Source organism: Colias eurytheme, chromosome 19, assembly GCF_061535395.1.
Source record: "Colias eurytheme isolate Ceu_HAF_F1 chromosome 19, ilColEury1 Martin Lab GWU primary, whole genome shotgun sequence".
NCBI lineage: Eukaryota > Metazoa > Arthropoda > Insecta > Lepidoptera > Pieridae > Colias > Colias eurytheme.
In genome coordinates this window covers 4,131,831-4,154,599 of record NC_142998.1, presented here as the reverse complement: position 1 = coordinate 4,154,599, position 22,769 = coordinate 4,131,831, and the positions used below count along the sequence as shown (strand labels likewise).

General features: G+C 35.0%; 1 protein-coding gene across 1 annotated transcript in view; it reads left to right on the top strand.

The window, feature by feature from the left end:
- Positions 1–21,957, top strand: part of unc-13 (protein unc13 homolog) — a 55,770-nt gene extending 33,813 nt beyond the window's left edge. Inside the window, exons 11-28 of the mRNA XM_090113437.1 lie at positions 6,305–6,483; positions 6,799–6,949; positions 8,468–8,626; positions 8,998–9,123; positions 9,379–9,546; positions 9,887–10,000; positions 10,345–10,512; positions 10,878–11,099; positions 11,593–11,759; positions 12,105–12,246; positions 12,687–12,818; positions 13,241–13,384; positions 13,889–14,108; positions 15,302–15,400; positions 15,947–16,109; positions 17,107–17,233; positions 18,191–18,259; positions 18,596–21,957. Of these exons, the coding sequence (XP_089969563.1) occupies positions 6,305–6,483; positions 6,799–6,949; positions 8,468–8,626; positions 8,998–9,123; positions 9,379–9,546; positions 9,887–10,000; positions 10,345–10,512; positions 10,878–11,099; positions 11,593–11,759; positions 12,105–12,246; positions 12,687–12,818; positions 13,241–13,384; positions 13,889–14,108; positions 15,302–15,400; positions 15,947–16,109; positions 17,107–17,233; positions 18,191–18,259; positions 18,596–18,769 (2,724 nt within the window). The 3' untranslated portion in view covers positions 18,770–21,957. The remainder of the gene's footprint in view (positions 1–6,304; positions 6,484–6,798; positions 6,950–8,467; positions 8,627–8,997; positions 9,124–9,378; positions 9,547–9,886; positions 10,001–10,344; positions 10,513–10,877; positions 11,100–11,592; positions 11,760–12,104; positions 12,247–12,686; positions 12,819–13,240; positions 13,385–13,888; positions 14,109–15,301; positions 15,401–15,946; positions 16,110–17,106; positions 17,234–18,190; positions 18,260–18,595) is intronic.
- The last annotated feature ends 812 nt before the right edge of the window (positions 21,958–22,769 follow it).

Below are 22,769 nucleotides of genomic sequence, written 5' to 3'. Positions count from 1 at the left end.
ATTTAATTTCTTCTCTTAGCGGGGATGCGTTATCGGTGGTTAAGGCGTTCCCTATGACTCACGAATATTATCACGACGCGTATGAAGCTCTTATTAATCGCTATAAATGTAAACGAACATTAGCTTTTACTTGTTGGCGAGATATTTTAAACACTAACTTCATGCATAACAACGCAACTGAGTTTCAAAAGTCACTCGACTTATTCGATGAAAATTTAAATATTTTAAAATCTATTGAGTTACCGATAGATCGTTGGGATTTTGTTTTAGTTTACCATATTTTATCAAAATTAGACAAGAACTTACGCCGCGATTTTGAGGAGAAATATTCTAACGTGGAGTTGCCGTCTTATGATCAATTAAGGGGTTTTTTGCGTTCCAAATGCGAAGCCTTATTACGAGATACACATTTTTCTGGTGTGAACAAATCTTTAAAGCATTCGACTACTCAAAATCAATCAATGAAACGTGTCAATTCAAATGCACTTGTTGCAAAGAACAATCGAGGTAATTCGAACGATAAGTCTAAAGTTTATTCAAGTAGCTGCGCGTATTGCCATAAGTCGCATTCTATTTTTTCTTGTCAAGATTTTATTAGTAAATCGATTGACGATCGTATGGCTATTGCCACTCAAAACAATTGGTGCTTTAATTGCCTGAAGCCATCACATCAATTAAAAAATTGCAAATCTATTTTTTCGTGTCGTATGTGTAAGCGTAAACATCACACCTTACTCCATCGCGATCATAACACTAAGATCGAATCAAATCAAATCGGGTCGTCGCTGGTGTCAAGGTCACATACGAATCATACAGTGCTGTTAGCCACAGCTATCGTTCAAGTTAAGGATGCTTCAGGTAATATGCAATCGTTTCGTGCCCTGTTTGATACGGGCAGTCAGAGCAATTTCATTACGGAATCAGCAGTAAAACTTTTAAATTTAACGCCGGCTTCAACAACCGCGGCAATTAGTGGCATAGGGGAAGCGGATGCACCTGTTATTGGTGACGTCACTTGTTCTATCGGCACTAACGGTCGAATTCTATTTAACTTGGATATGCACGTCATATCTAAAATATGTGGCGATCAACCTATCGCTCAACTTAATTCATCAAGTTGGTCCCATATTAAATCGTTGCCGTTAGCGGACCCTGGTTTCGATATACCTGGTCCCATTGACATTTTGCTTGCTGCTGATGTATTCGCTGACTCTGTTCTTAATCAACATATCAAGGGAGGTGTCAACCAACCTACCGCGTTTAATTCAATCTTTGGTTGGCTACTTCTAGGTAAAACTAATATTTCATGTAGTAGTCTGTTGCAGACGTTGCCTGTAATCGATAATGATTTAAATTCATTGGTTTATCGTTTTTGGGAATTAGATTCAGTACCGCAAACTTCAATGCTAACTCCAGATGAGTTATTATGCGAACGTAAATTCGTTGAAGAACACTCACGTGATGAATCTGGGCGTTATATTGTTCGTATTCCATTTAAGAATAATTCAGAACCTACATTTGAGGGCTCTCGCGAAGTTGCTTTGCGTAGGTTCTATGCTATCGAACGTAGGTTGACACGTGACGCTTTGTTAAAATCGCAATATGTCGACTTTATGTCTGATTACATCGAAAGTGGTCACATGACAGTGGTTCCTGCAGCACAAGTTGGTACAGGAAAATACTACATACCTCATCATTGCGTTCTACGCCCTGACTCTGCGACCACACACCTCCGCGTTGTATTCGACGCTTCTGCGAAGGATATGCATTCTAAGTCACTGAATGACACACAACTTATCGGCCCAAAGCTACAACCGAATATTTTAAATCTACTTTTACGCTTTAGGGAACACAACGTTGTCTTCATGGCTGATGCTCGTCAAATGTTTAGACAGATTGTAGTAGCGCAAGAACATCGTGATTACCAACGCATTTTCTGGAGGAGTTCTCCTGATGAGCCCCTCTTAGAATATCGTTTAAATACAGTCACATATGGATTAGCTTCGTCTCCGTTTCTCGCTTGCCGTACTCTTCGACAGCTTGCTGAAGATGAGGGAGACTCTTATCCACTCGCAAAACGAGTACTACTGTCTGATGTTTATTGTGATGACGTCACAACCGGATTTTCATCGTTAGAGGTCGCTCAGGAAGCAAAGTCGCAGATTATTAAACTTTTTAAGTGTGGACAGTTTGAACTTAGGAAGTGGGCTAGTAATAAACCGCAGTTATTGTCTGATCTACCCAGTGATAGTTGTTTGACTGGATCCGTATCGTTAGACAATTCTGATAATCAAATTCTTAAGGTATTAGGTCTTAAATGGAATCCATCCACAGATACGTTCGTTTTCGAAATTGAATCTACTTATCGGCCATGTACTAAGCGTTCAATTCTTAGTGAACTCGCTAGGGTTTTCGATCCGTTAGGTTTTTTATCTCCCATCACAATTCAATCAAAATGTTTAATTCAGAAGTTATGGATTCTCGGCGTTGGATGGGACCAAACGCCGCCTAACGAGATCATCAATACATGGAACAAACATCGCACTCAACTTAATCTTTTGAGTGAACTTCTAATTCCTCGGCAACTTACCTGCACGGATGCTGTATCGTATGAGCTACATGGGTTTTGTGACAGTTCTACCCTTGCATACGGAGCTGTCATCTATTTACGTGTTACAGATGCTGTTGGTAATATTCATGTTTTCTTCGTTTGCTCTAAGGCTCGAGTTGCACCTCTTAAACATACATCGTTACCACGACTCGAGCTCTGTGCTGCAGTTCTTCTATCAGATCTTTACAAATTTGTAAAAGATACGTATCTTTCTCGTATTCATATTGATTCTGTATATTTGTGGTCTGACTCAACCATCGTTTTGTCTTGGCTGCGTTCTCATTCTTCGCGTTGGACAACATTTGTCGCGAATCGTGTCAGTCACATACAGGATATCACCCCTACAGACTGGTGGCATCCTGTATCCTCAGGTGATAATCCTGTTGATTTGTGTTCGCGAGGTTTATTTCCGAGTGAGCTTGTGCACAATGCCTTATGGTGGGCGGGACCGTGCTGGTTAACCCAAGGTAGTGATACTTGGCCTACGGATACAGCTGTTGTCACATCAAATGAGGAGAAGGTCGTTATGGAGAAGGAGCAACGTAAGGTAGCTCTTTCCGCTGAAGAGAGAGCTCCAATCGAACCAACAATAATTGACTCTTTACTTAATCGTTATTCATCATTTCAAACAATCGTTAACATTTTGGCATTTGTATATCGTTTTATCAATAACTCTAGAACCCCAGCTCAAGCTAATCGTAATAATTTCATTAATAACGTTGAAAGACATAACGCATTATTAAAAATCGTTAAACATGTACAGAGTCAAGTCTTTTCGAACGAAATTGCTAATCTTAAATCAAACAAACTTTTATCGAAACCTTTTCGAAAACTCAATCCATTTATCGATCGATTAGGTATTCTCAGGGTGGGCGGTAGAATTTCACGCGCAGGTTTAGAATACGAACAAGGCATCCAGCCTTTCTACCGTCTGATCATCCATTAACGTTTTTAACTATCGACAACATTCATCGTAACTACTTGCATCCAGGCCATTTCCTTACCTTAGAGCCTTTGACAGCTGTCCCTGATGAAGATCTATCAAATGTTAATATAAGTCGGCTTCATCGGTGGCAGTTGTTACAATCATTTCACCAGAGTTTTTGGTCCAAATGGAAACACGAGTATCTTAACTCACTAACACAACGCGCCAAATGGACTAAGGATTCTAAACCGCTTCAGATAGGCTCAATGGTGATAATTAAGGATGAAAATCGTGCGCCACTACAATGGTCTCTTGCCAGAGTAGTGGATCTTTTACCCGGTTCTGATGGTGTAGCTCGGATTGCAGTAGTTAAAACAGCGAAAAATCATATAATTCAAAGACCGTTGGTTAAGTTATGCCCTCTACCAATCGAGGACTAGCTTAAATCGTTTATCTTTCTTTAGTATCGTAAGGTATCTAGACATTAAGTTATCGTTAGCAATAAGATATCGTGTCTGTGTAACATCTATCGTGTTATACAGAATCAATTAGTTAGGTAACTAGTTTTTATCGTAATCAATAAGTATCATCAATAATTATGCGGATCATTCTTATCGTTCTCGTTCCCATTATGTTCTATTTATCGTCTGACCAGAAAATACCATAGGCATTTTGGTGGGCGGGATGTTTCGTTACCGTGTAATTGATCGTGGTGTCTATTATCGATGTTTGGCACAGAGTATGCAAACAAAGGTTGTCAAATTATTTTGCAACTGTCATGCACCACGACAGTCGAGACCTTAATCTGTGGTCGACACTTGTACTTCCGCATTCGATCGAGCCGCTCCTCTGCTGTGTGCGCGCGCGGCGGCCATTAAAACACGTGTATCGCATCGGATGATTGGGCGCAAATTCATCGAGTGCTGCAGCATCTCCAAGTACGTGGTGCATTGTTTTGCTGCTCACTATTTCCGAACATCGATTTTGTGTTAACGTAATTTTCCCTAATGTAGTAGAAGCCACCCGCTATTTCGGCTTGGTGCGATTCTACAATTACAATGATAATAAAAATCTATAACGAGTTTGAAATGTGTAATGATAATATCAAAACGAAATGTTTTTCGATCTTATAATCGTTTGTAACAGAAACTGAGTTTTTACTGAAACATTCAAACATATGATCATATACGTAAGTATTTTATTCTTGTCGCAGATTAAAGCGTAATGACAACAAGCCCAAACGAAAAAGGACAGGTAGCATCGAATTCAAACCCTTCAGTAAACACTCCACTAAGTGAAAATCAATTTATGTCCGGTCCACTCTGATTTCCCATATGAATTCTATTGTTAGGGGTACCAAATTGAAAACGCCTGAATGTTATGACAAGAATACTTTTTTTACGCAGATTTTTACTCTACAACTTTTTTCATTATAATTTTCTCTTGTTCTAAACTAGTTGTGGAAGATTCTACGGTAATTAATTTTTTTTAATGAAGAACAATTTTATGGTGAAATTATTATTACTATTAGAAATTTGTCCGAATTCATATGCGGACATAATAATACCTATAACCTTTACGACTTTTTCTGTATGTTTTCCTTTTATGTGCATAAGATAATGGGCGTTTACAATTAAGAATAAATTTCCTTGTTTCTTTCTTGGCGCGAACTTTTCTTTACGTAGAACACAACTACGATACGTAGAACGAACTTTACGTAGAACTAACTACTGTTTACTGCTTTGAGAAGCAGGGCTTCATCTCCAAGGTATAAATTGCTTTAAAAATAAGTGAATGCACTGATGAGACAAAAACTTTGACGCACAATTTATTTTTTTCATTCACGGTCCTTCGCAGAATGACGTCATGCGTCAATGGTTTTCACACTTTCATATTTCGAACGAGGGTACACAAATAATAGAAAAACATTTTCAAATACCTACGTATCAACTCAAACACTTAAATATAACAAAATAAAAATAAAAACAAATCTCGAACATTAAACAAAGTAATTATCGTTATGTTTTTCAAAAATACAAAACCGCAAACGGTTCAAAGAGACTGTTAATTGAAAATGTAAATGCAATTACATTTATTCTACAAGGCATGACACTTTCAGACCGTTCCAGAAACATCTTTGTTAAGATAGAATGATAAATGGGCAGTTGGTTTCAAGCTCGGACTTACGTTTGCATTGTATATCTGTTACAGCATTAGAATACTATGTCTTACGTGAAATGTTCTTGAAATTCTCTTGGAAAGTCTAAATGCAATGATAAGGTAGAAACTGAATGTATATAGTGTAAATAATAATAAAAAGGCCTTTAAAAGTACTTTAAATATAATATAAAAAAACAGTGAAGAGATATTATGTTAATAAAGGCGACTTATATTTCTGACTGACTTCGTATTAGCAGTGGTATGGACATTTTGTAATAACGTTTGAATTCCAACTTTTCTAATCTTCGACGTGTCGATTTTCTCGCGGTGTATTCTTTACCGTTGTAGCAGCGGTGATGTTATCAGCATGAGCAGATAAATTAAAAATCAATTTATTCCTGGACTGACTTCTCGATTTGAAGTTTGAGATCCTCACCGTGGTGTCACCACTGGCACTGCTACCAAAAAACATTTTTTTAATTATTTTTCACTCGAAAAGTTTTTTTTTTAAGCAAAGCAATTTCAAGTCAATTTACACCTGTCTGACAATCTAGAAACCGACCTTCACCATACACTACATGTTACTTATTTACTTATTTCTTCCACAGTACACGTGCCTCCACGAGAACCTGTTCCACTACCTTTGCGAAGAGAACGGTGGTGCGGTCACGCTACCAGCGGCTCGAGGTGATGACGCTTGGAAGATCTACTTCAACGAGAACCCTGAAGAGATTGTTGACGAATTCGCTATGAGATACGGCATTGAAGCTATTTATCAGGCTATGACGTAAGTTGAATTTGTAATGGAAATTAGCTGGTTAATGATGACACTTTTTAAGTGGGGAAATCGATGATGATGACCCTAAATACATTCATGCGTTAATAGTATTTTTAGTGATATTGATTATTCCGCTATGTGACTTTCTAATGTATGGGAACGCTAGAGAAAAAATGTCTAAGACCCTTTAATCTACATATAAAACAAACCTCGACATATAACTGTATTGTAATATTTTGTATATACTTAATCTATTTTTCGTTTGTTCTTGTTCCTATATCTGTTGTATCATAATATTATATTGACACCGTTCATCTTTTCCAGGCATTTCCACTGTTTATCAACAAAGTACTTATGCGCGGGAGTTCCAGCTGTCATGTCAACTCTATTAGCCAACATCAACGCATACTATGCGCATACTACGGCTTCGTCCGCTGTGTCTGCGTCTGATCGTTTCGCCGCTTCTAACTTTGGAGTAAGTCTAAATTATAAGTGAATGAATAAGCTGGAAATAAGAGTTTGTACCCTTATGAAGAATGAATTTTATATAATTACGCACTTAAGTGTGTGAAATATTTAACTAATTTTGAAAATGTTTCAATAATTAATTGTAATTTCTTAGGCACTTCAATGTTTATCTAAAATTCTCTTGATCATTAATTATAATTAACAACGTTATTACAATAAATTAAACATTAAACATATTTAGTCGCTATGTATATTCAAAAGTTAATTAAACAAGACGTTGTTCAATATTAATTGCATAATGAAAGGAAGCACAAAATGTAATAAAATTCGCAATACGAATGATTAATTATATTAAATAACAGTCTACCCTTTCCCTTTCATTACCCAAGTTATTTCAAGATTTTCCCAAGAACAGACCTTAGCTTTGCCAATGCTCAAGTATACATAAAATAAAATATGAATTTCTAGCGGGCATTATAGGCCTATCGCTAAACCAACCCAGAGATAAAACGGCTAATTACCTTTTCCTTGACTCTGGGCAATAACCCATTTAATTTTATTGCTTAATAAGCAATTTCACTGCGTATTTCAGACCATGATGAAATATCGGCCGTGCTGATAATTAATTTCAATTGGACTCTGAATAGATTAAATATATTACCTGTGTTTTATTTCAGCTTAACATACCCTTAATATACCTAAATGGACTACAGATTAGTTTTATAAATTATGACACACTAAAAATAGTAGCAATAAAACTGAAATTGGGCAAACTCTGTGTCGTTTTAACACAAAATACGATGTAACATTTTCTTTTCATAGTTACGACAACGTATAGAGTTTTTGTTTGAATAAAATATTGTTGATTCTATCGATTTTACGCGATGAGTGACCGATTTTAACGACACGCCACCCGAAAAGAAACAAAATGGTGGAAGTATAATTATGACGTCATCATAAATTCAACACGCCACATATTTTGACATATTATACCTACCTGGTTATGAATAAGTTCTGTTATGGGTATGATAAGATGCTTCATTATGTGAGGTTAATTGTATAAAATGTTATCAATTTCATTGAAAAATACGAAAATAGTTAATAGTTTTAACAATATTTTAATGATAGTATCAATATGAATAACCTCAGTATGTAAGAAATAATTATTACCACGTCGCGTTTTTCATGCAGAAAGCTTTGAGACTTTCCACTCAAAGCGGTTTAAATATTAATGATATTGATCCGAAACTAGGCATTAGACTAGTATTCACCCTTTAGAGAATCATAAATAATATGGAAACTAGATTAATTATTGAAAAGTTGTACCAAAACATGTAATAATCAAAAGAATATAACAATATTAACACTCTACTGCGTCAAACGCATAGTCAATAGTTGCCCTTCACGATTTCACGGAAAACATTCCTTTGTCATTCCATTAACTGAACAAATTACTTTTTCCTTTCAGTCATTGTTATAATTATGAGTCGATAATCCACTCACACCTTTCTTAATTCGATAACAGAAAGAAAAGTTCGTGAAACTACTCGACCAACTTCATAACTCACTTCGGATAGACCTTTCAATGTACAGAAATAATTTCCCGGCTTCGAGTGCGGAGAAACTTATGGATCTCAAGTCCACAGTCGACCTTCTTACGAGTATCACATTCTTTAGGATGAAGGTAAGTTTCTTATGAGTTTACGGCTTATATTAGTCAAGTTTGGAGCGAGAGATACTTAATGCAAAGAGATGGAGAAATAACTAAATATAATAATGAAATTAAACGTATTCTTGATAGACAAATCAACTTAAATTTTACCTATATTAATAAACAAATATACTTTTTACCCAAATTTTCCATTCAACATTAAGCTATTTACCTAATAAATCATTTGTATTTATATGGCTTTAATTATTTTGCGATAAGTGCTAGACTTGGCTCTAGACTATAATTTAATTTTAAGTGTAGTTGTTACCAAATTAAAAAAATAATAATTATTTCATTTTTATTTATTTGGCGTTTAAGGATTTTAAAATAATATAAATTTTTAGGTACAAGAACTTAGCAGTCCGCCTCGAGCTAGCACCGTAGTCAAAGACTGTGTTAAGGCGTGTCTAAGATCAACGTATCAATTTCTATTCGAAAACTGCTACGAACTTTACAATAGAGAATTCCAGGTAAGTGTTTAAATGTCTTTGTCTTTTTTTTTTCTTTTATTCAACCTTCTTGAACTGGCAATATATTGTCTATGCTCATTTGTCATAACATAGAAAAAAAGCTAAGCATTCGAAATTCGAATTACATAACATTTGACGTTTGTTCTGGCGGTAAATGAAATAAAATTTATTTTCAAGTAAATTAGTGTTAACCACTGTATCAATTAATTAAGTTAATGTTTTATGAAACATAAAGAAAAATCCATATATTTTCAGGTAGACCCGAACGAAGCTAAAAGGGATCCATCGGACCACGGACCTCAATTGGATTCAGTTGATTTTTGGCACAAGCTCATTGCTCTTATAGTATCTGTGATAGAAGAAGATAGAAACAGTTATGCGCCTGTTTTGAATCAGTTCCCACAAGAATTGAATATTGGTCAGGTAATAAGATATTTTTTTAATATTTTTTGCTGAATATTTAACTATGAGGAGATGTAATTAATAAATGTGTCGATAAGATGACGTGGCCTTGATTAGGCGTTGGTGTTAATTTTTACTCTGGAGAATTAACACTAACGCCTATGCATAGTCTACACAATATTGTTTTTTTAGCATAAAAACCTGAAATTCATATATTTTGTTTAACGTCCTTTGCGACTCCTTTATAATTAAAATTCTTTATCATAGTCATTTCTTAGTATAAAAGTGAAAAACATACGAAAGATGCAAATAATAAACATAGAATACAGTTAATATAAAATACCTTTCTTTGTATTTTCAGTTATCAGCAGCGACAATGTGGTCGCTTTTCGCAGTGGACATGAAGTACGCTTTAGAAGAACACGAACAGCATAGACTTTGCAAGTCATCCGCATACATGAATTTACATTTCAAGGTATGCTTCTATATTGTTACTGAACATATTACGTAAACTAGTAACTAAATAAGTATAGGGATATTCGGATTTAACAATTGTGAAGGTAGATGACAATACACTGTTATTATAGAAAATCATAGATCGACGGTAAGCTATTGTATCAATAATTATAAAATCTAATTCGGTAGCCCAAACTCTTTGTAATTAAATAATAGTTATTCATAGAGCGGATTTTTTTTTAAATATCGTTCTAATATCAAGCAGTTACCGAACGGAATATGCATGAAAATATTTTTACATTACTAGACATTACTAGAAAATAACGAATAAAATAAAATTAATACATATTTTCCTTCAACCAGGTGAAATGGCTGCACACAAACTACGTGAAAGACGTGCCTCCATACTGCGGCGCGGTTCCCGAATATCCAGCGTGGTTCGAACCCTTCGTGATGCAGTGGCTCAACGAGAATGATGATGTTTCGTTGGAATATCTAAACGGAGCTTTTAATAGAGATAAACGTGATGGGGTTAGTATGAATTGCTATGTTATTTTTGATGATTTACCTCAAATGTTTCAAGATTTTTTTCAATTTTATTTATTTTGTGTTAGTTATAGTTAAACATCATCATTAATATAATATTTTTAATGATTTGGAGAGCACACAAGAAACAAGTATCTATATAAAAAAAAAAATAATAAACACTAATATAAACTGACTCGACATATTATTACGTTGTTCACCTGCTAACAGGTTGTCATAACCTTTTATCTCTCGTAATCGTCATTTCTGAAATTAAAGTCATTATCACCTAACAGATGATCAAATTAAATAAAGCTCCATCATATATTGATAATAATTATTGTTTTTTAATAAAATAAACCCTTCCACAGTTCCAAAAATCAAGCGAACACGCGCTATTCAGCAACTCAGTAGTGGACGTATTTACCCAACTAACCCAATGCTTCGACGTGGTCTCCAAACTGGAGTGTCCAGATCCAGAGATTTGGAAACGGTATATGAAGAGATTTGCTAAGACCATTGTTAAAGTGCTGGTCGCGTACGCGGATATCGTGAAGAAGGAATTCCCGGAACATCTGAAGGAGGAGAGAGTGGTAAGTGGATAAAATAAAAAAGTGGGAATAGGTATTAATTATTTGAAACAAAGTCAAGATTAGTAAATGCGTGTAATTAAAAAAAATATGTTTGAACTACTAGAATATTAATTATTGCCGTACGTTGAGAAACTTATAAAAAATACTTTACAGTACTGGAAAGTTTCCAGTACTGTAAAGTATTTTTTATAAGTTTCCAGTGGAAACTCAAAAGTATATTTATTCAAGTAGACTTCGTTTAGAAGTGCTTTTGAATCGTTAACATAGAGAAAAATAATAATTTACACCTACTAGCTCAAAAATCAGTATATTATGTAAACAGCTTGCAAAATTATGATAATGTTAATAGTATAGTAAAACTTTTTAAAAGGGAAGAAACTTTCGTCGACTTGATTATCTCGGCAGATTTTCAGCGACTCGCCTCAAATAGATACTAGTGCCAAATTCCACGTTCAACATGTCTCATACAACCAAATCCCATTCAATGTCACAGGCTTGCATCTTAATGAACAACATACAACAACTGCGGGTACAATTAGAGAAGATGTTCGAAGCGATGGGCGGCAACAAGCTGGAGCGGGACGCGGCCGACATTCTGAACGATCTGCAGCAGAGCCTTAACAGCACGCTGGACGAACTGGCCTCTATGTTCGCTAATAGGTATGGTTTGTGCTGTTTAAAGGTGCTGATAAGATTAAGCTTACCATACAAATTTTGGACATAAACATTATCTGACTTGGAAAACGAAAAAAAATATATCTGATATCTGCAATTTCAATGATAAAATTCCTAAAAGAAGTTTCAGTTAATAATAGCTTCGAACGCCGTATCGTGCTTTGTATATAATGTTTCCCCTCTCGTCAGAAAAACTTGACTATACTTACGCACTAATTATTTCATTGTTAAACCGAAAACGTTTATGACCAATATTTGAAATTTCCAGTAAAATGATTTATATTTTCTTTTTTTTTACACAATTCAAACCCTTAAATTAATCCTCCACAGCCTAGAAACCCGAATCACGGCGAGTGTCAAAGAGCTGGGTGAGCTACTGCAGAAGGTTGGCGGTGGAGCGGCGCCGGGACAACCACAACCACCCGCACATCATGAAGCGGATGAAGTGCTGAGACCGCTTATGGATATATTGGTAAGACTTTTTTGTTGTTCTTGTTTTCTTTTTGCAGAGAGTACATCAAAATGGAACTCGACTGCTGATGGATTTGGTCATATTGGTGTGGTAAGGTGTTTGTTTTCATTTTAATAACTCAGGCCCCGGAATCACAGACACAATAGAAAATCTATTGTGTCGTGGACCGATCGGGCCGTTTGGGGCTCAATGGGTTAAATGATAGGTTATAGGGGAAGAGGTGTCAGGTGGAAAGTTATCAGAATTACTCAAATGCAAGTATCATATTGGAGCTGCAGAACTTTGCAAGGAGGCAGCTTTTTATTTTAAAGGATCTACCAATCAACTATATAGGAGTTATCGAAACTAGCAAGGGGTCATATTTATGTTTTCAATTTTTATTTGTGAATCACATATTTTAGCCAAGGCAACTGCTTAATTTATATTTTTACAATTTTCAGGATGGTTCGTTGACGATGTATGCTGAATCCTGCGAAAAGACAGTACTAAAACGGTTGCTAAAGGAATTATGGAAGATAGTTATGAAGATCCTAGAAAAAACAGTCGTCCTTCCACCGATGACAGATAAGACGGTAATATAACTATCAATTACGAATCTTAATACCCAAAAAAAAGTCCACGCCTATCTAGATAGAATGTTTATTATCTCTTATTTATAATATAGAATGATTAAATATCCTATTTTATAGGATTTTAGGGTATAAATTAAGGAATGTGAAATCATAAAATTTTAGATTAATTTTAACTTCTTTTTAATAGTAAAATTAAAATTAAGCTTTTTTTAGCCCAGAATTGTTTTATCCAAAATCTTTTTCTTCAAAATTAATTAAAAAGTCACCACAAACCTACACCATTTTACGTCTCTAAAATATATCAACACACTGAACACGACATCACAGAGTGATTCACAAATCACGTCAACATACATAACATACATTGATATGAAATAAAACAAATAAATCAGCTCACAAACAACATTGCATCAATCCAACAGATGATGTTGAAGAATCTGACGAACAACGCCAAGAACTTGGCAGCGAACGCTAAGATCGAAGATATGACGCAACTGTTCAAGAGTACAGTTGGCAAACAGGACGTCAAGCACGCTCTGTCCGGTGTTATGGATATATCTAAAGAGGTATGTTTGTTTTTAAATTATTGTATAGATATATAGAAGTTTATAGTGATTTTACTTATTTGATTGATATCAAATGAAATTCAGTTTTGAAACAGAGATTTTAATGCCTAATATGAAACTTGTTGAAATTGTAAACGAAAAATTAGGTATGTTTTAAATTTTACGATTCTATTTTATCCATCTGCGAAAAAGAAAAAAAAAGAAATATACTTATTTATAAATTTCAAAATGCGTTTTTTTCTTAAGTATGTAGAATGTTGACGCGTGTATAATTATGCGGGTTGACACAGTGCAAGGAAAATGGCAACACACGCCCATAATGCTCCGCTGACCCACGTCCACACAGACAAAGCTGCTATACGCAGCAATAGTTTCACGTTTGCTTTGTACGGATCCATCTATTGTTATAAAATAGTTGTGTCGTCGTATTTTATTTGAAAACATACATTTAACGTTTATCCTTTACCCATATTATCACCACTTAACCTAACCTTATTTCCACAGCATCTCTCAGCAGAAAAGAGTCTTACACCAAAGCAATGCGCAGTTTTAGACGCAGCATTAGATACAATCAAGCAATACTTCCACGCGGGAGGAAACGGACTCAAGAAGACATTCCTAGAGAAGAGTCCCGAGTTACAGTCACTGCGATATGCTCTCAGCCTCTACACACAGACCACGGATACGCTTATAAGGACCTTTGTTACGAGTCAGCAGAATCAAGGTGCGTGTCTATAGAAAAATGTTTATTTCAGCTCTATTTATAGAGACGTTCATTTTACACGGAAATTGTTGGAATCGGTACTGAATACACTAAAAAAGTACTTTCAAAGATTTTTGAAGTTAAACTTCTTTATGCGCGTGGAGAGTAAAATTTCAAGGTCGCGTCATGGCGATACCGTCACGTCATGGAGTAAGAATCTTGCCATAGAAGTTTCACTTCTGGCACGTGTCAGCAGAATCAGGGTGCATTATAATAACAACAAAATAAAATTATAATTGTTTCTCTCTGACTAATTAGCCTCTCATTACTGACGATCGACTCCTTCCACCAGGACCGTTATTAAATCGTCGTCATCGAGTCTTGTCTGTTGCTAAATCTAAAACGTATTCAAATATGATCGGCGATTTGATTCGACCGACGCTTGGGACTCTTTCTAGCTAGCTAGGCACTTATAAAATCATGTGTTTATCATTAAAACAAATCATTGTTACACTAACAACTAAAGTCTAGTTACTTACCAGTTTTTCGATTAGAGAATTGATGTGAGGGGTCTTAGGTATAAATTACTTTTATTTTATTTAAATGTACTGGTGTGGTGGAGGAAGGAAGGTGGAATTGCTGATGTCTTCTAAAATTTTATTGTCACATTATTTTCTAACTCTCTATCTATAAAATAACTACTGTTGGACACTACCATAATTTCATAATATGAACATTGTCATCTTCGTAATCGTTAATTAAAAAAAAAGACGTGTGGCACTCGGGGACTGCCGCGGTAAAGCTATTGCATGCTATGCCTTCAAGCCACACCTCCGTGTCCGTCGGAGTGGGGAGAGTGAGGTTTTTTCGTTACGGAATTTCTCGATTCGGTCCCCGCGCTCAAGGCCCGCGATAGAAGCTATGCAATAGCTTAACTTTTATTTTCTTTAAATTTACTCGTGTGTTGTGGAGGAAGGCGTGTAATTGCTGATTTCTTCTAAAATTTTATTGTCACATTATTTTCTAACTCTCTATCTACTCATAAAATAACTACTGTTGGACACTTGGTATTGAAATTATGGTTAATTTCATATGAACATTGTCATCTTCGTAATCGTTAATTAAAAATATTGTAAATTTACTTCACATACCACCATGTACAGACAACATACACACAATTGTCTTTATTACATTGACTCGAATGAAATGTTAAGATGCTGCAGTGGCGGAGGAGGGGAGTGTGGGAGAAATATCGCTTCAAGTGGACCTGTTCACGCACCCTGGTACTGGCGAACACAAGATTACTGTTAAGGGTAAGAAATTTATAATTTACTAGCTGTGCCGCGCGGTTTCACCCGCATTGCTCCGCTCTTATTGGTCTTAGCGTGATGATACATAGCCTATAGCCTTCCTCGATAAATGGGCTAACACCGAAAGTATTTTTCAAATCGGACCAGTAGTTCCCGAGATTAGCGCGTTCAAACAAACAAACAAACAAACTCTTCAGCTTTATAATATTAGTACTATAGATTAAAAAAAGAAACATTTCTGGCATAATTGCTCTATCTGATACGATATCTTCAGTCTCCTAATGATTACCTTATTTATTACGATTCAAAATATTCAATAATATTGTTTTATTATCGTATGTATTATTTCACTTTTGCTCTTTCATTGTATAGAAAACAATTTCCACAACTTTATTTTGTGAAATAATGTACTCCTGTCGTAAACATTTTTAGCTCTCTTTTCGTTCCTGCCATCAACTCTTCCGAGAATTCTTTTTGAGTATTTTTTTTTATAATAACTTAATTATAAAATTCTTTGTGTTTAAATTCTAATATCTTATTATTTTATAGTTGTGGCAGCAAACGATCTAAAATGGGTGATAGCGAGCGGTATGTTCCGGCCGTTTATTGAAGTGAACCTCATCGGGCCACACCTCGCTGATAAGAAGAGGAAATTCGCGACCAAATCGAAAAGCAATAATTGGAGTCCAAAGTTCAATGAGACGTTTCATTTGTAAGTTTTTATATAATTATAATCGTCCTTAAATTTTTCATACTATCCAACGTAATGTAAAGTATCAAATTTCCAAAATATATATATTATGTTGAGCGCAATAGACAAACTGGAACTTTTCATTATTACATTATTCGGGAACATTCCAGAATAACTTGTACATATTCAAAATTTCATTGGAGAACGTTCTAGAACATCTCCATACAAATATTCCTCACACACAAGTAATTTTTTTTTTCTCATCACAAAATGGTATACCATTGTTACACATACATTGTTAATCTATATTATATCTTTTAACCAACATTTGTGAGAGACTGGTGCTCGCGATAAGTATAAAATACTTGTGTTACGGTTTAACAAACAAGTTAGCACAATCCACAAAAGTTGTTCATTATTGGAATATTCGAGAACAATCTAGAACACTGTTGAAATTGATATTTTTAGTTTTATGGCATTCAAATGCTTTTACATAAAACTAAAAATATCAATTTCAACAAAAAAAGGTCGTGTTCCATCGTTACAATATTGTATTTATTCACTGAAAAGTGTTTCATATTGGTTGAGATGGTTGTTAATCATCTCAATAGATGGCGCGCGGTGTGTCCCTTAGACACATAAAACTGAAAGAATAGAATGGATTCGATTGCTCTGGCGGGTCATGAGTGGCTGAGTTGGTCAGGCATCCGCCCCGGAATGGCGCGAAAGGATGCGAGTTCGAGTCCTGCCTCGTGATCGAATTCTGACGTGATAACGTTTTTAAAATCGTTTTAGTCGGGTGACATGTTCAGAAACTTGTGTCACACCAAAACCTCACGAGCGCGATCGCAGGTATAACGAGAGAGAGACGGACCGATCTCCCGTCTCATCTCGAGCGCTGCCACCAATAAGACGTCATCACGTAAACATCTCGATCGTAAACCTACTTTATAAACAACCAATTTTTTTCTATTCTTTGTAAATTTATAATCTAGAACACTCCAATACAAATCCGCAGTATGGTGAGCGCAACGGAGCAGCTAGAGCTGTTCGAGCTGCACGTGTGTGTGCGCGACTACTGCTTCGCGCGCGAGGACCGCCTCGTCGGCGTCGCCGTCATGCGCCTCGCCGACATCGCCGAGCAGGTGCGTGTGTAACCGCCCTTTAACTACCCCTAGTTCAAGAAGCTTATATCTAATACACTGGAGATTTCAGTATGAACATTAACTTGTAACAAGAAAATATGACCTTGAATGACGCCTGTATGTTCACACCTAACTTGCCAAGTGTGTGTGAAAGGGATAAAAAAACATACAGGCGTCATTCAAGGTCATATTTTCTTGTTACAAGTTAATGTTCATACTGAAATCTCCAGTGTATTAGATATAAGCTTCTTGCCCTAGTTATATAGGTGCATACAAACTTTGGAAAAGCGGACATACAGTAACTTCACTTTCTGCTATGAGCTAGCTTTACTTCCTGACACTTTAGAGCATAAAGCTGTATAGTTTCAGGAATTAGGGTGCTTTTTCACCAGAGATGTGCGAAGATGCGTACGAGGGATGTGTTTGTAAAGAACCAATCATTTAGCGAAACGATACTATTGGTTCCTTACAAACACATCCGTCTGGTGGAAACGCAGCCTTAATGTGATCATATTATGATAGTTGATTTAAGTTTTGGGTAGGATTTATGTGTCATTACAAATTCTTGTTATCAACAGTTTCAGAAATCATTAATTCATTAGATTTTTCAATTCATGTTCAATGTAGAGTTCACTTTATATTTGCTCAATACATTTCAATAATTTATTTGATATAGTTGCATTAATTGATCAAGTCCATTACTTATACATTTTTCATAAGAATGTCCGCTTTTCGTTATAGCAATTTTATGAGCGAATTGTCAAAATTACTGTGTGTTATGAAACTATTTATAATATTAATTAATGATTGGCTGTAAATTAGTTATCTAACACAGGGTGTATCGAAAAATGGCTCTCGACAAAGATACTTATGAAAATCCAAGTTCAAGTTTGTATGTACCATCCATTATAATAATTTACGAACAATATAATCAACTAATTCTTTTGTTACTAGAAGACCGAAAATATTAACCGATTGGTAACACGCATTCCGGATCAGTGTCGGCCAAACAATATGACTGACTCTGTAAGTGCAACATGTCACCGAAATGTTAAACTGTATCTATGTTTTTAGTTATTTCTGTGGAGAGTACCTCTTCTGTATGAATGCGCAACCTGTCAGTAGATATGGTATTATTTAGCAGTTATCTATGTTCTCCTGTTCAGTTTGCCTTCCTTCGATGTTCCTTCGATGACGATGCATTACTTTCATAGTGCGGCTTTTTGATACCTCTTGGTAGAATGTATTTAGCGGCTGTCTGTATCGTTCTATATATCCTTCCTTCAATGTGCCTCCGCTGTCGGAGATTGGTGTTCCCGCTTCATTCGAGCTCTAGGGTCTAACTGTGGGTCTTGTCCCTAGGGATCCTGCGCGTGTTGGCTTCCACTCGGTACGAGAGTCAAAATGGACGAAACGGGTTGGACGATATTGAGGATTCTGTCTCAGAGGCACAGCGACGAAGTGGCTCGCGAGTTTGTCAAACTGAAGTCCGAGATGCGAGCGGAAGCGCCGGCGGGAAGTCAAGGCCCCTCGTGAACTTTGTAAGATGTGATCTAGTGTTAGTCGATCGATCGGGATCAGATCTTCCAAATTGCGACTGGAAATACCGGTTGTGATAAGTTAACGATAGTACTAAATACGTACGTTTAAACGTGGTTTAATTAATGGACGATTACGAACGCTCGAGATCCAAGCGGCATTCGGCGCGCCGGCCCTTCCCGGTCAGTGCTCATCGTTTCGTTCGACGCCGTCTCGTTCTCGAGGCGGGTTTTTGTAAATAAATTTACGGTGTTTAGTTGACGCGACTAGTAGAAATATTTTGCACAAACTCGTAAACATTAGCGAAAAAGACTGACCGTAGGCGGCCGGGCGCTTCGTCCATCGATCTTTAGGAATCCAGCGAAAGACTCCATCGAACATTTTTCGCTATAGAGAATGACATCTGTGGAACGTTTAATGCAGTTATTCGTGTAGATATTTAACCGTTTCTTCGAATAAATCATTCAAGCTAACATAATATTGTTATCCAAATAAAATTTAAATACGAGTTTCATAGACGTTATTTGAAGATTTTGCTGGACACCTAAACGTTTTGATGGACACACTCGATTTATCTACTAATCTGTTTATGGACCAAACTGTCGTTAATACAAACGCATTACCTTATCCTTAAATCGTAATATTAAATCGAACATTATTTATCTAATTAATCATCTAATCGTTATACGTGTACAGTAAATATGATATGGCCTTATGTACATTATTTCCTTTGTTGAGTTGAAGCTTTCGGTGAGAAAATGTATGAGTAATATAAAGTGAGGATGCGAGTTCGGAAGCGAATGTATAAATTGAATATAGACGTTCTTTTAGATGAATGTTCTGGAATTTTTTTAATAGAGGTTATTATTTGTTGAACGTCTTCATCTTTTATAACCTTCGTCCTGTTTAAATTCGCATTGTAACGTGATCAAATTGTGTGTAAATAGAAAATTAAAAAATGTTAACGCGTATTCACATATTTGCTATTACTTTATGCTTAACCTGTTTAACGATGTTATCTAAAATATTCCCTACGTCCTTTTGTATATTATTGAAAATTGTGATATTGTTATGAGATATCTAAAGTAACTGTCGTGGTTATTTACCTATAAACCTGTTTCATAGTTCGTGAGTGTTTACTGTTATATTTCGCTTCTAATTCATTTGTCCTTCGGGGCATCGATTAGTTTACCCATAATATATTATAGTATAAAATGTTTAAAAAATATTTAATGTAATATTTACTATTAGACATTCAGTGCTCAAATTAATTTTTGTTAATAAATATTAGTACGATTATTGTGAGTTATTGAATCACTGTCCAGTTAGAATGGTTACTAAGGAACACGGTGTTTGGTCTTATCACATACATAAACGCATATATTTTCAAAATCGCAAAACTGAAATACCTCAAGTTGTATACGATTTTTATTTTGATAGTTGACGTTTTGTAATCATTCAGATTTCGAAGTTTTACAATCGCTGAGTCGAAATTTTAATCACGATTCCCAATTTCATATACCTACCAACATTAATTTAGTCGACCACGTAATACTGGGTACATTCCACACGACAAGGCTAAATTTAATACGTGAACCGAACAAATTTTAGTTTAATTTGCCGGATGCATAAAAGTGAAACGTCATTAGAAGGAGAATTATTTTCGTTTGGTACACACAAGCGGTACAGTACAAACATTGCTAGTGTGTGAGTTATAAGTAACTTCAAAGCGCAGTTTGCGCAATTAGTTGTGATTGATGGTTATGAGCGTGCATAATTGGATATAATCATTTATTATTCCATTTAAAAACCTAGATAATCTTAAATCGTAATAACGTGCCACCATAAGACTTTTTGAACTCGACAATAAAGTTTTCATAATTAGAGGTTTTGTTCATTCTACAAATTATTAGTGTACAACATGTCATTCTATAGATGTTTTGTAATAAATTGAAAGCGGTAATGAAAATATATGTGAAAAGCACATCACTTATCCGACACGGAAATTAGATTTCAAATAATTATAGTGTTTATCATGGATTACATATCTGTAGATAGAGAATGTGGTTTGTCTAGTCCAAATCTCGATTATATTTAAAATATATTTACGTATCTTAAATTACTAATAAATCTTTTTTATTGATATTGTTTTGTATCTGTCGGCAGACGATCGTATAATTAGATTTTATACTTGAGTTACTTTGAAAAATTTTTATTAAAAATTAGGAAATAAAAACAATATTATCCATCTCATTAGTACCGTATTGATACTTTTTATTAAATTTCTTACCGTTTCTATCGATTTAATTATACGATATGAACTGCTGAATCTCCAATTCGACTGAATTTGTTCTAGAAATGTAATAGAGAGAATTATAATTTCAATATTTTCTTATTTGTTTTTTCTAAGCACACTTCTATAATAGTAGATTTTACGTTCTGTTAATCTCTTAAAGATAATAATTAAAGCAAGAGAATCTTCCGTGTGCTATAAATATTGTTGTTTAGTGAAATTACATATAGTGAAGGTATTTAATGAGTGGTTAGAATTGCTGTCAGGTAGATTATTTAACCAATTTTTTACCCTCGTTTTTTTAGTCGTTTAAAATAACAGAATTGGCGCCGTAAATATGTTTTTGTTACTTAACGATGTACATTTTTATTATAACAGTCATATAAATAAAATGGAAATATATTTTTACACAACACAAGGGTTGATTTTTGTTCTCATAATGTATATTGTATACCGAACGTAGGTTCATTCGTCCATCACAGTGGGTAAGGTAAAAGGGGCTGGATTCATAGGAACTATAGTATGAAAACTTCAAAGTTGTATGCATTCATATTTTTTGAATAACATAGATTATTTATGTATAATTTATTTTATTTTCATAGTTTATTTTGAATTCAAATGCGCACAGTATTCATGGATTGTCATTATATACGTCGCTACATACCTTTACCAATTGACAATACCTGGTAAATATTATTTTTAAGAGTAAAATGTGATGTCCCATGCATCAGCATCATTGTAAGTCGGTTACGCTCCAATTCTAGTATTAAATATCACTAAACATTGCATATATCTTTGTATAAACGCATATATGTAAATGTTACATGTTTAAACACATTATTGAATTTAGAATTTTTATGAAAAAAAAATAAATATCCGTATTTCAAATATATATTTTTGTTTAATTTCCCCCGTCCTTTTCTCAATAAAATCAATTTTGCTTGGGTATTTTTTCATTGCTTTGATAGATTATATGCAAACAAATTAATTATAGAAAAAGATGGTAAGTATTTATCTTTAGAAACAAGACAATTGAAAAATCAGATACACGAATCACATAAAACATTCTGTTTTTGTCTCGTCTTAAAAATAACTAGCTACTGAAACAAACTAGAGCTGAAAGAAATAAAATATTTTATTGACCTAATTTTACCAACCATAATGATCTCTTATACTTTACTAATCTTATAAAATTTTGCATTTCTGGTTATAAAGTCTTGAACGAGGAACACGACTGAAGATTTGAATGTTAATTTTACCTTTTTTTAGGTAGATCCTTTTATATCCTCTACTGAACATGGCTACGTGCTTTATAAGATCAACGGTAAGATACTAGGTCAAAATTATGGTATACAAAATTTGGATTGTCCACATAAAACTGTAAAGTAATATCTGTGTAGTATGGCTACAGTTTACAGATGTAATATGTCAGAATGTACAAAATTTTCCTAAATAACTTTGGTAAATTCCTAACCAACAGAAAACCATGAATTGAATTGGCAAAATGTTATATGTATTTACTCCAACGCGTGTTTACTCCTATCTCCAGAACGGATCTCCGGCCGTGGACGTAACTTTCCACGAAATTCGCATAGCTGATTCACAATAACCCTTAACGAAATTCCAACACAGCTGATCAAACAATCTATTTCAATAACTATATGTTTGGAACGTAGACACTCCTACGTTTCACGTAGCGTCACG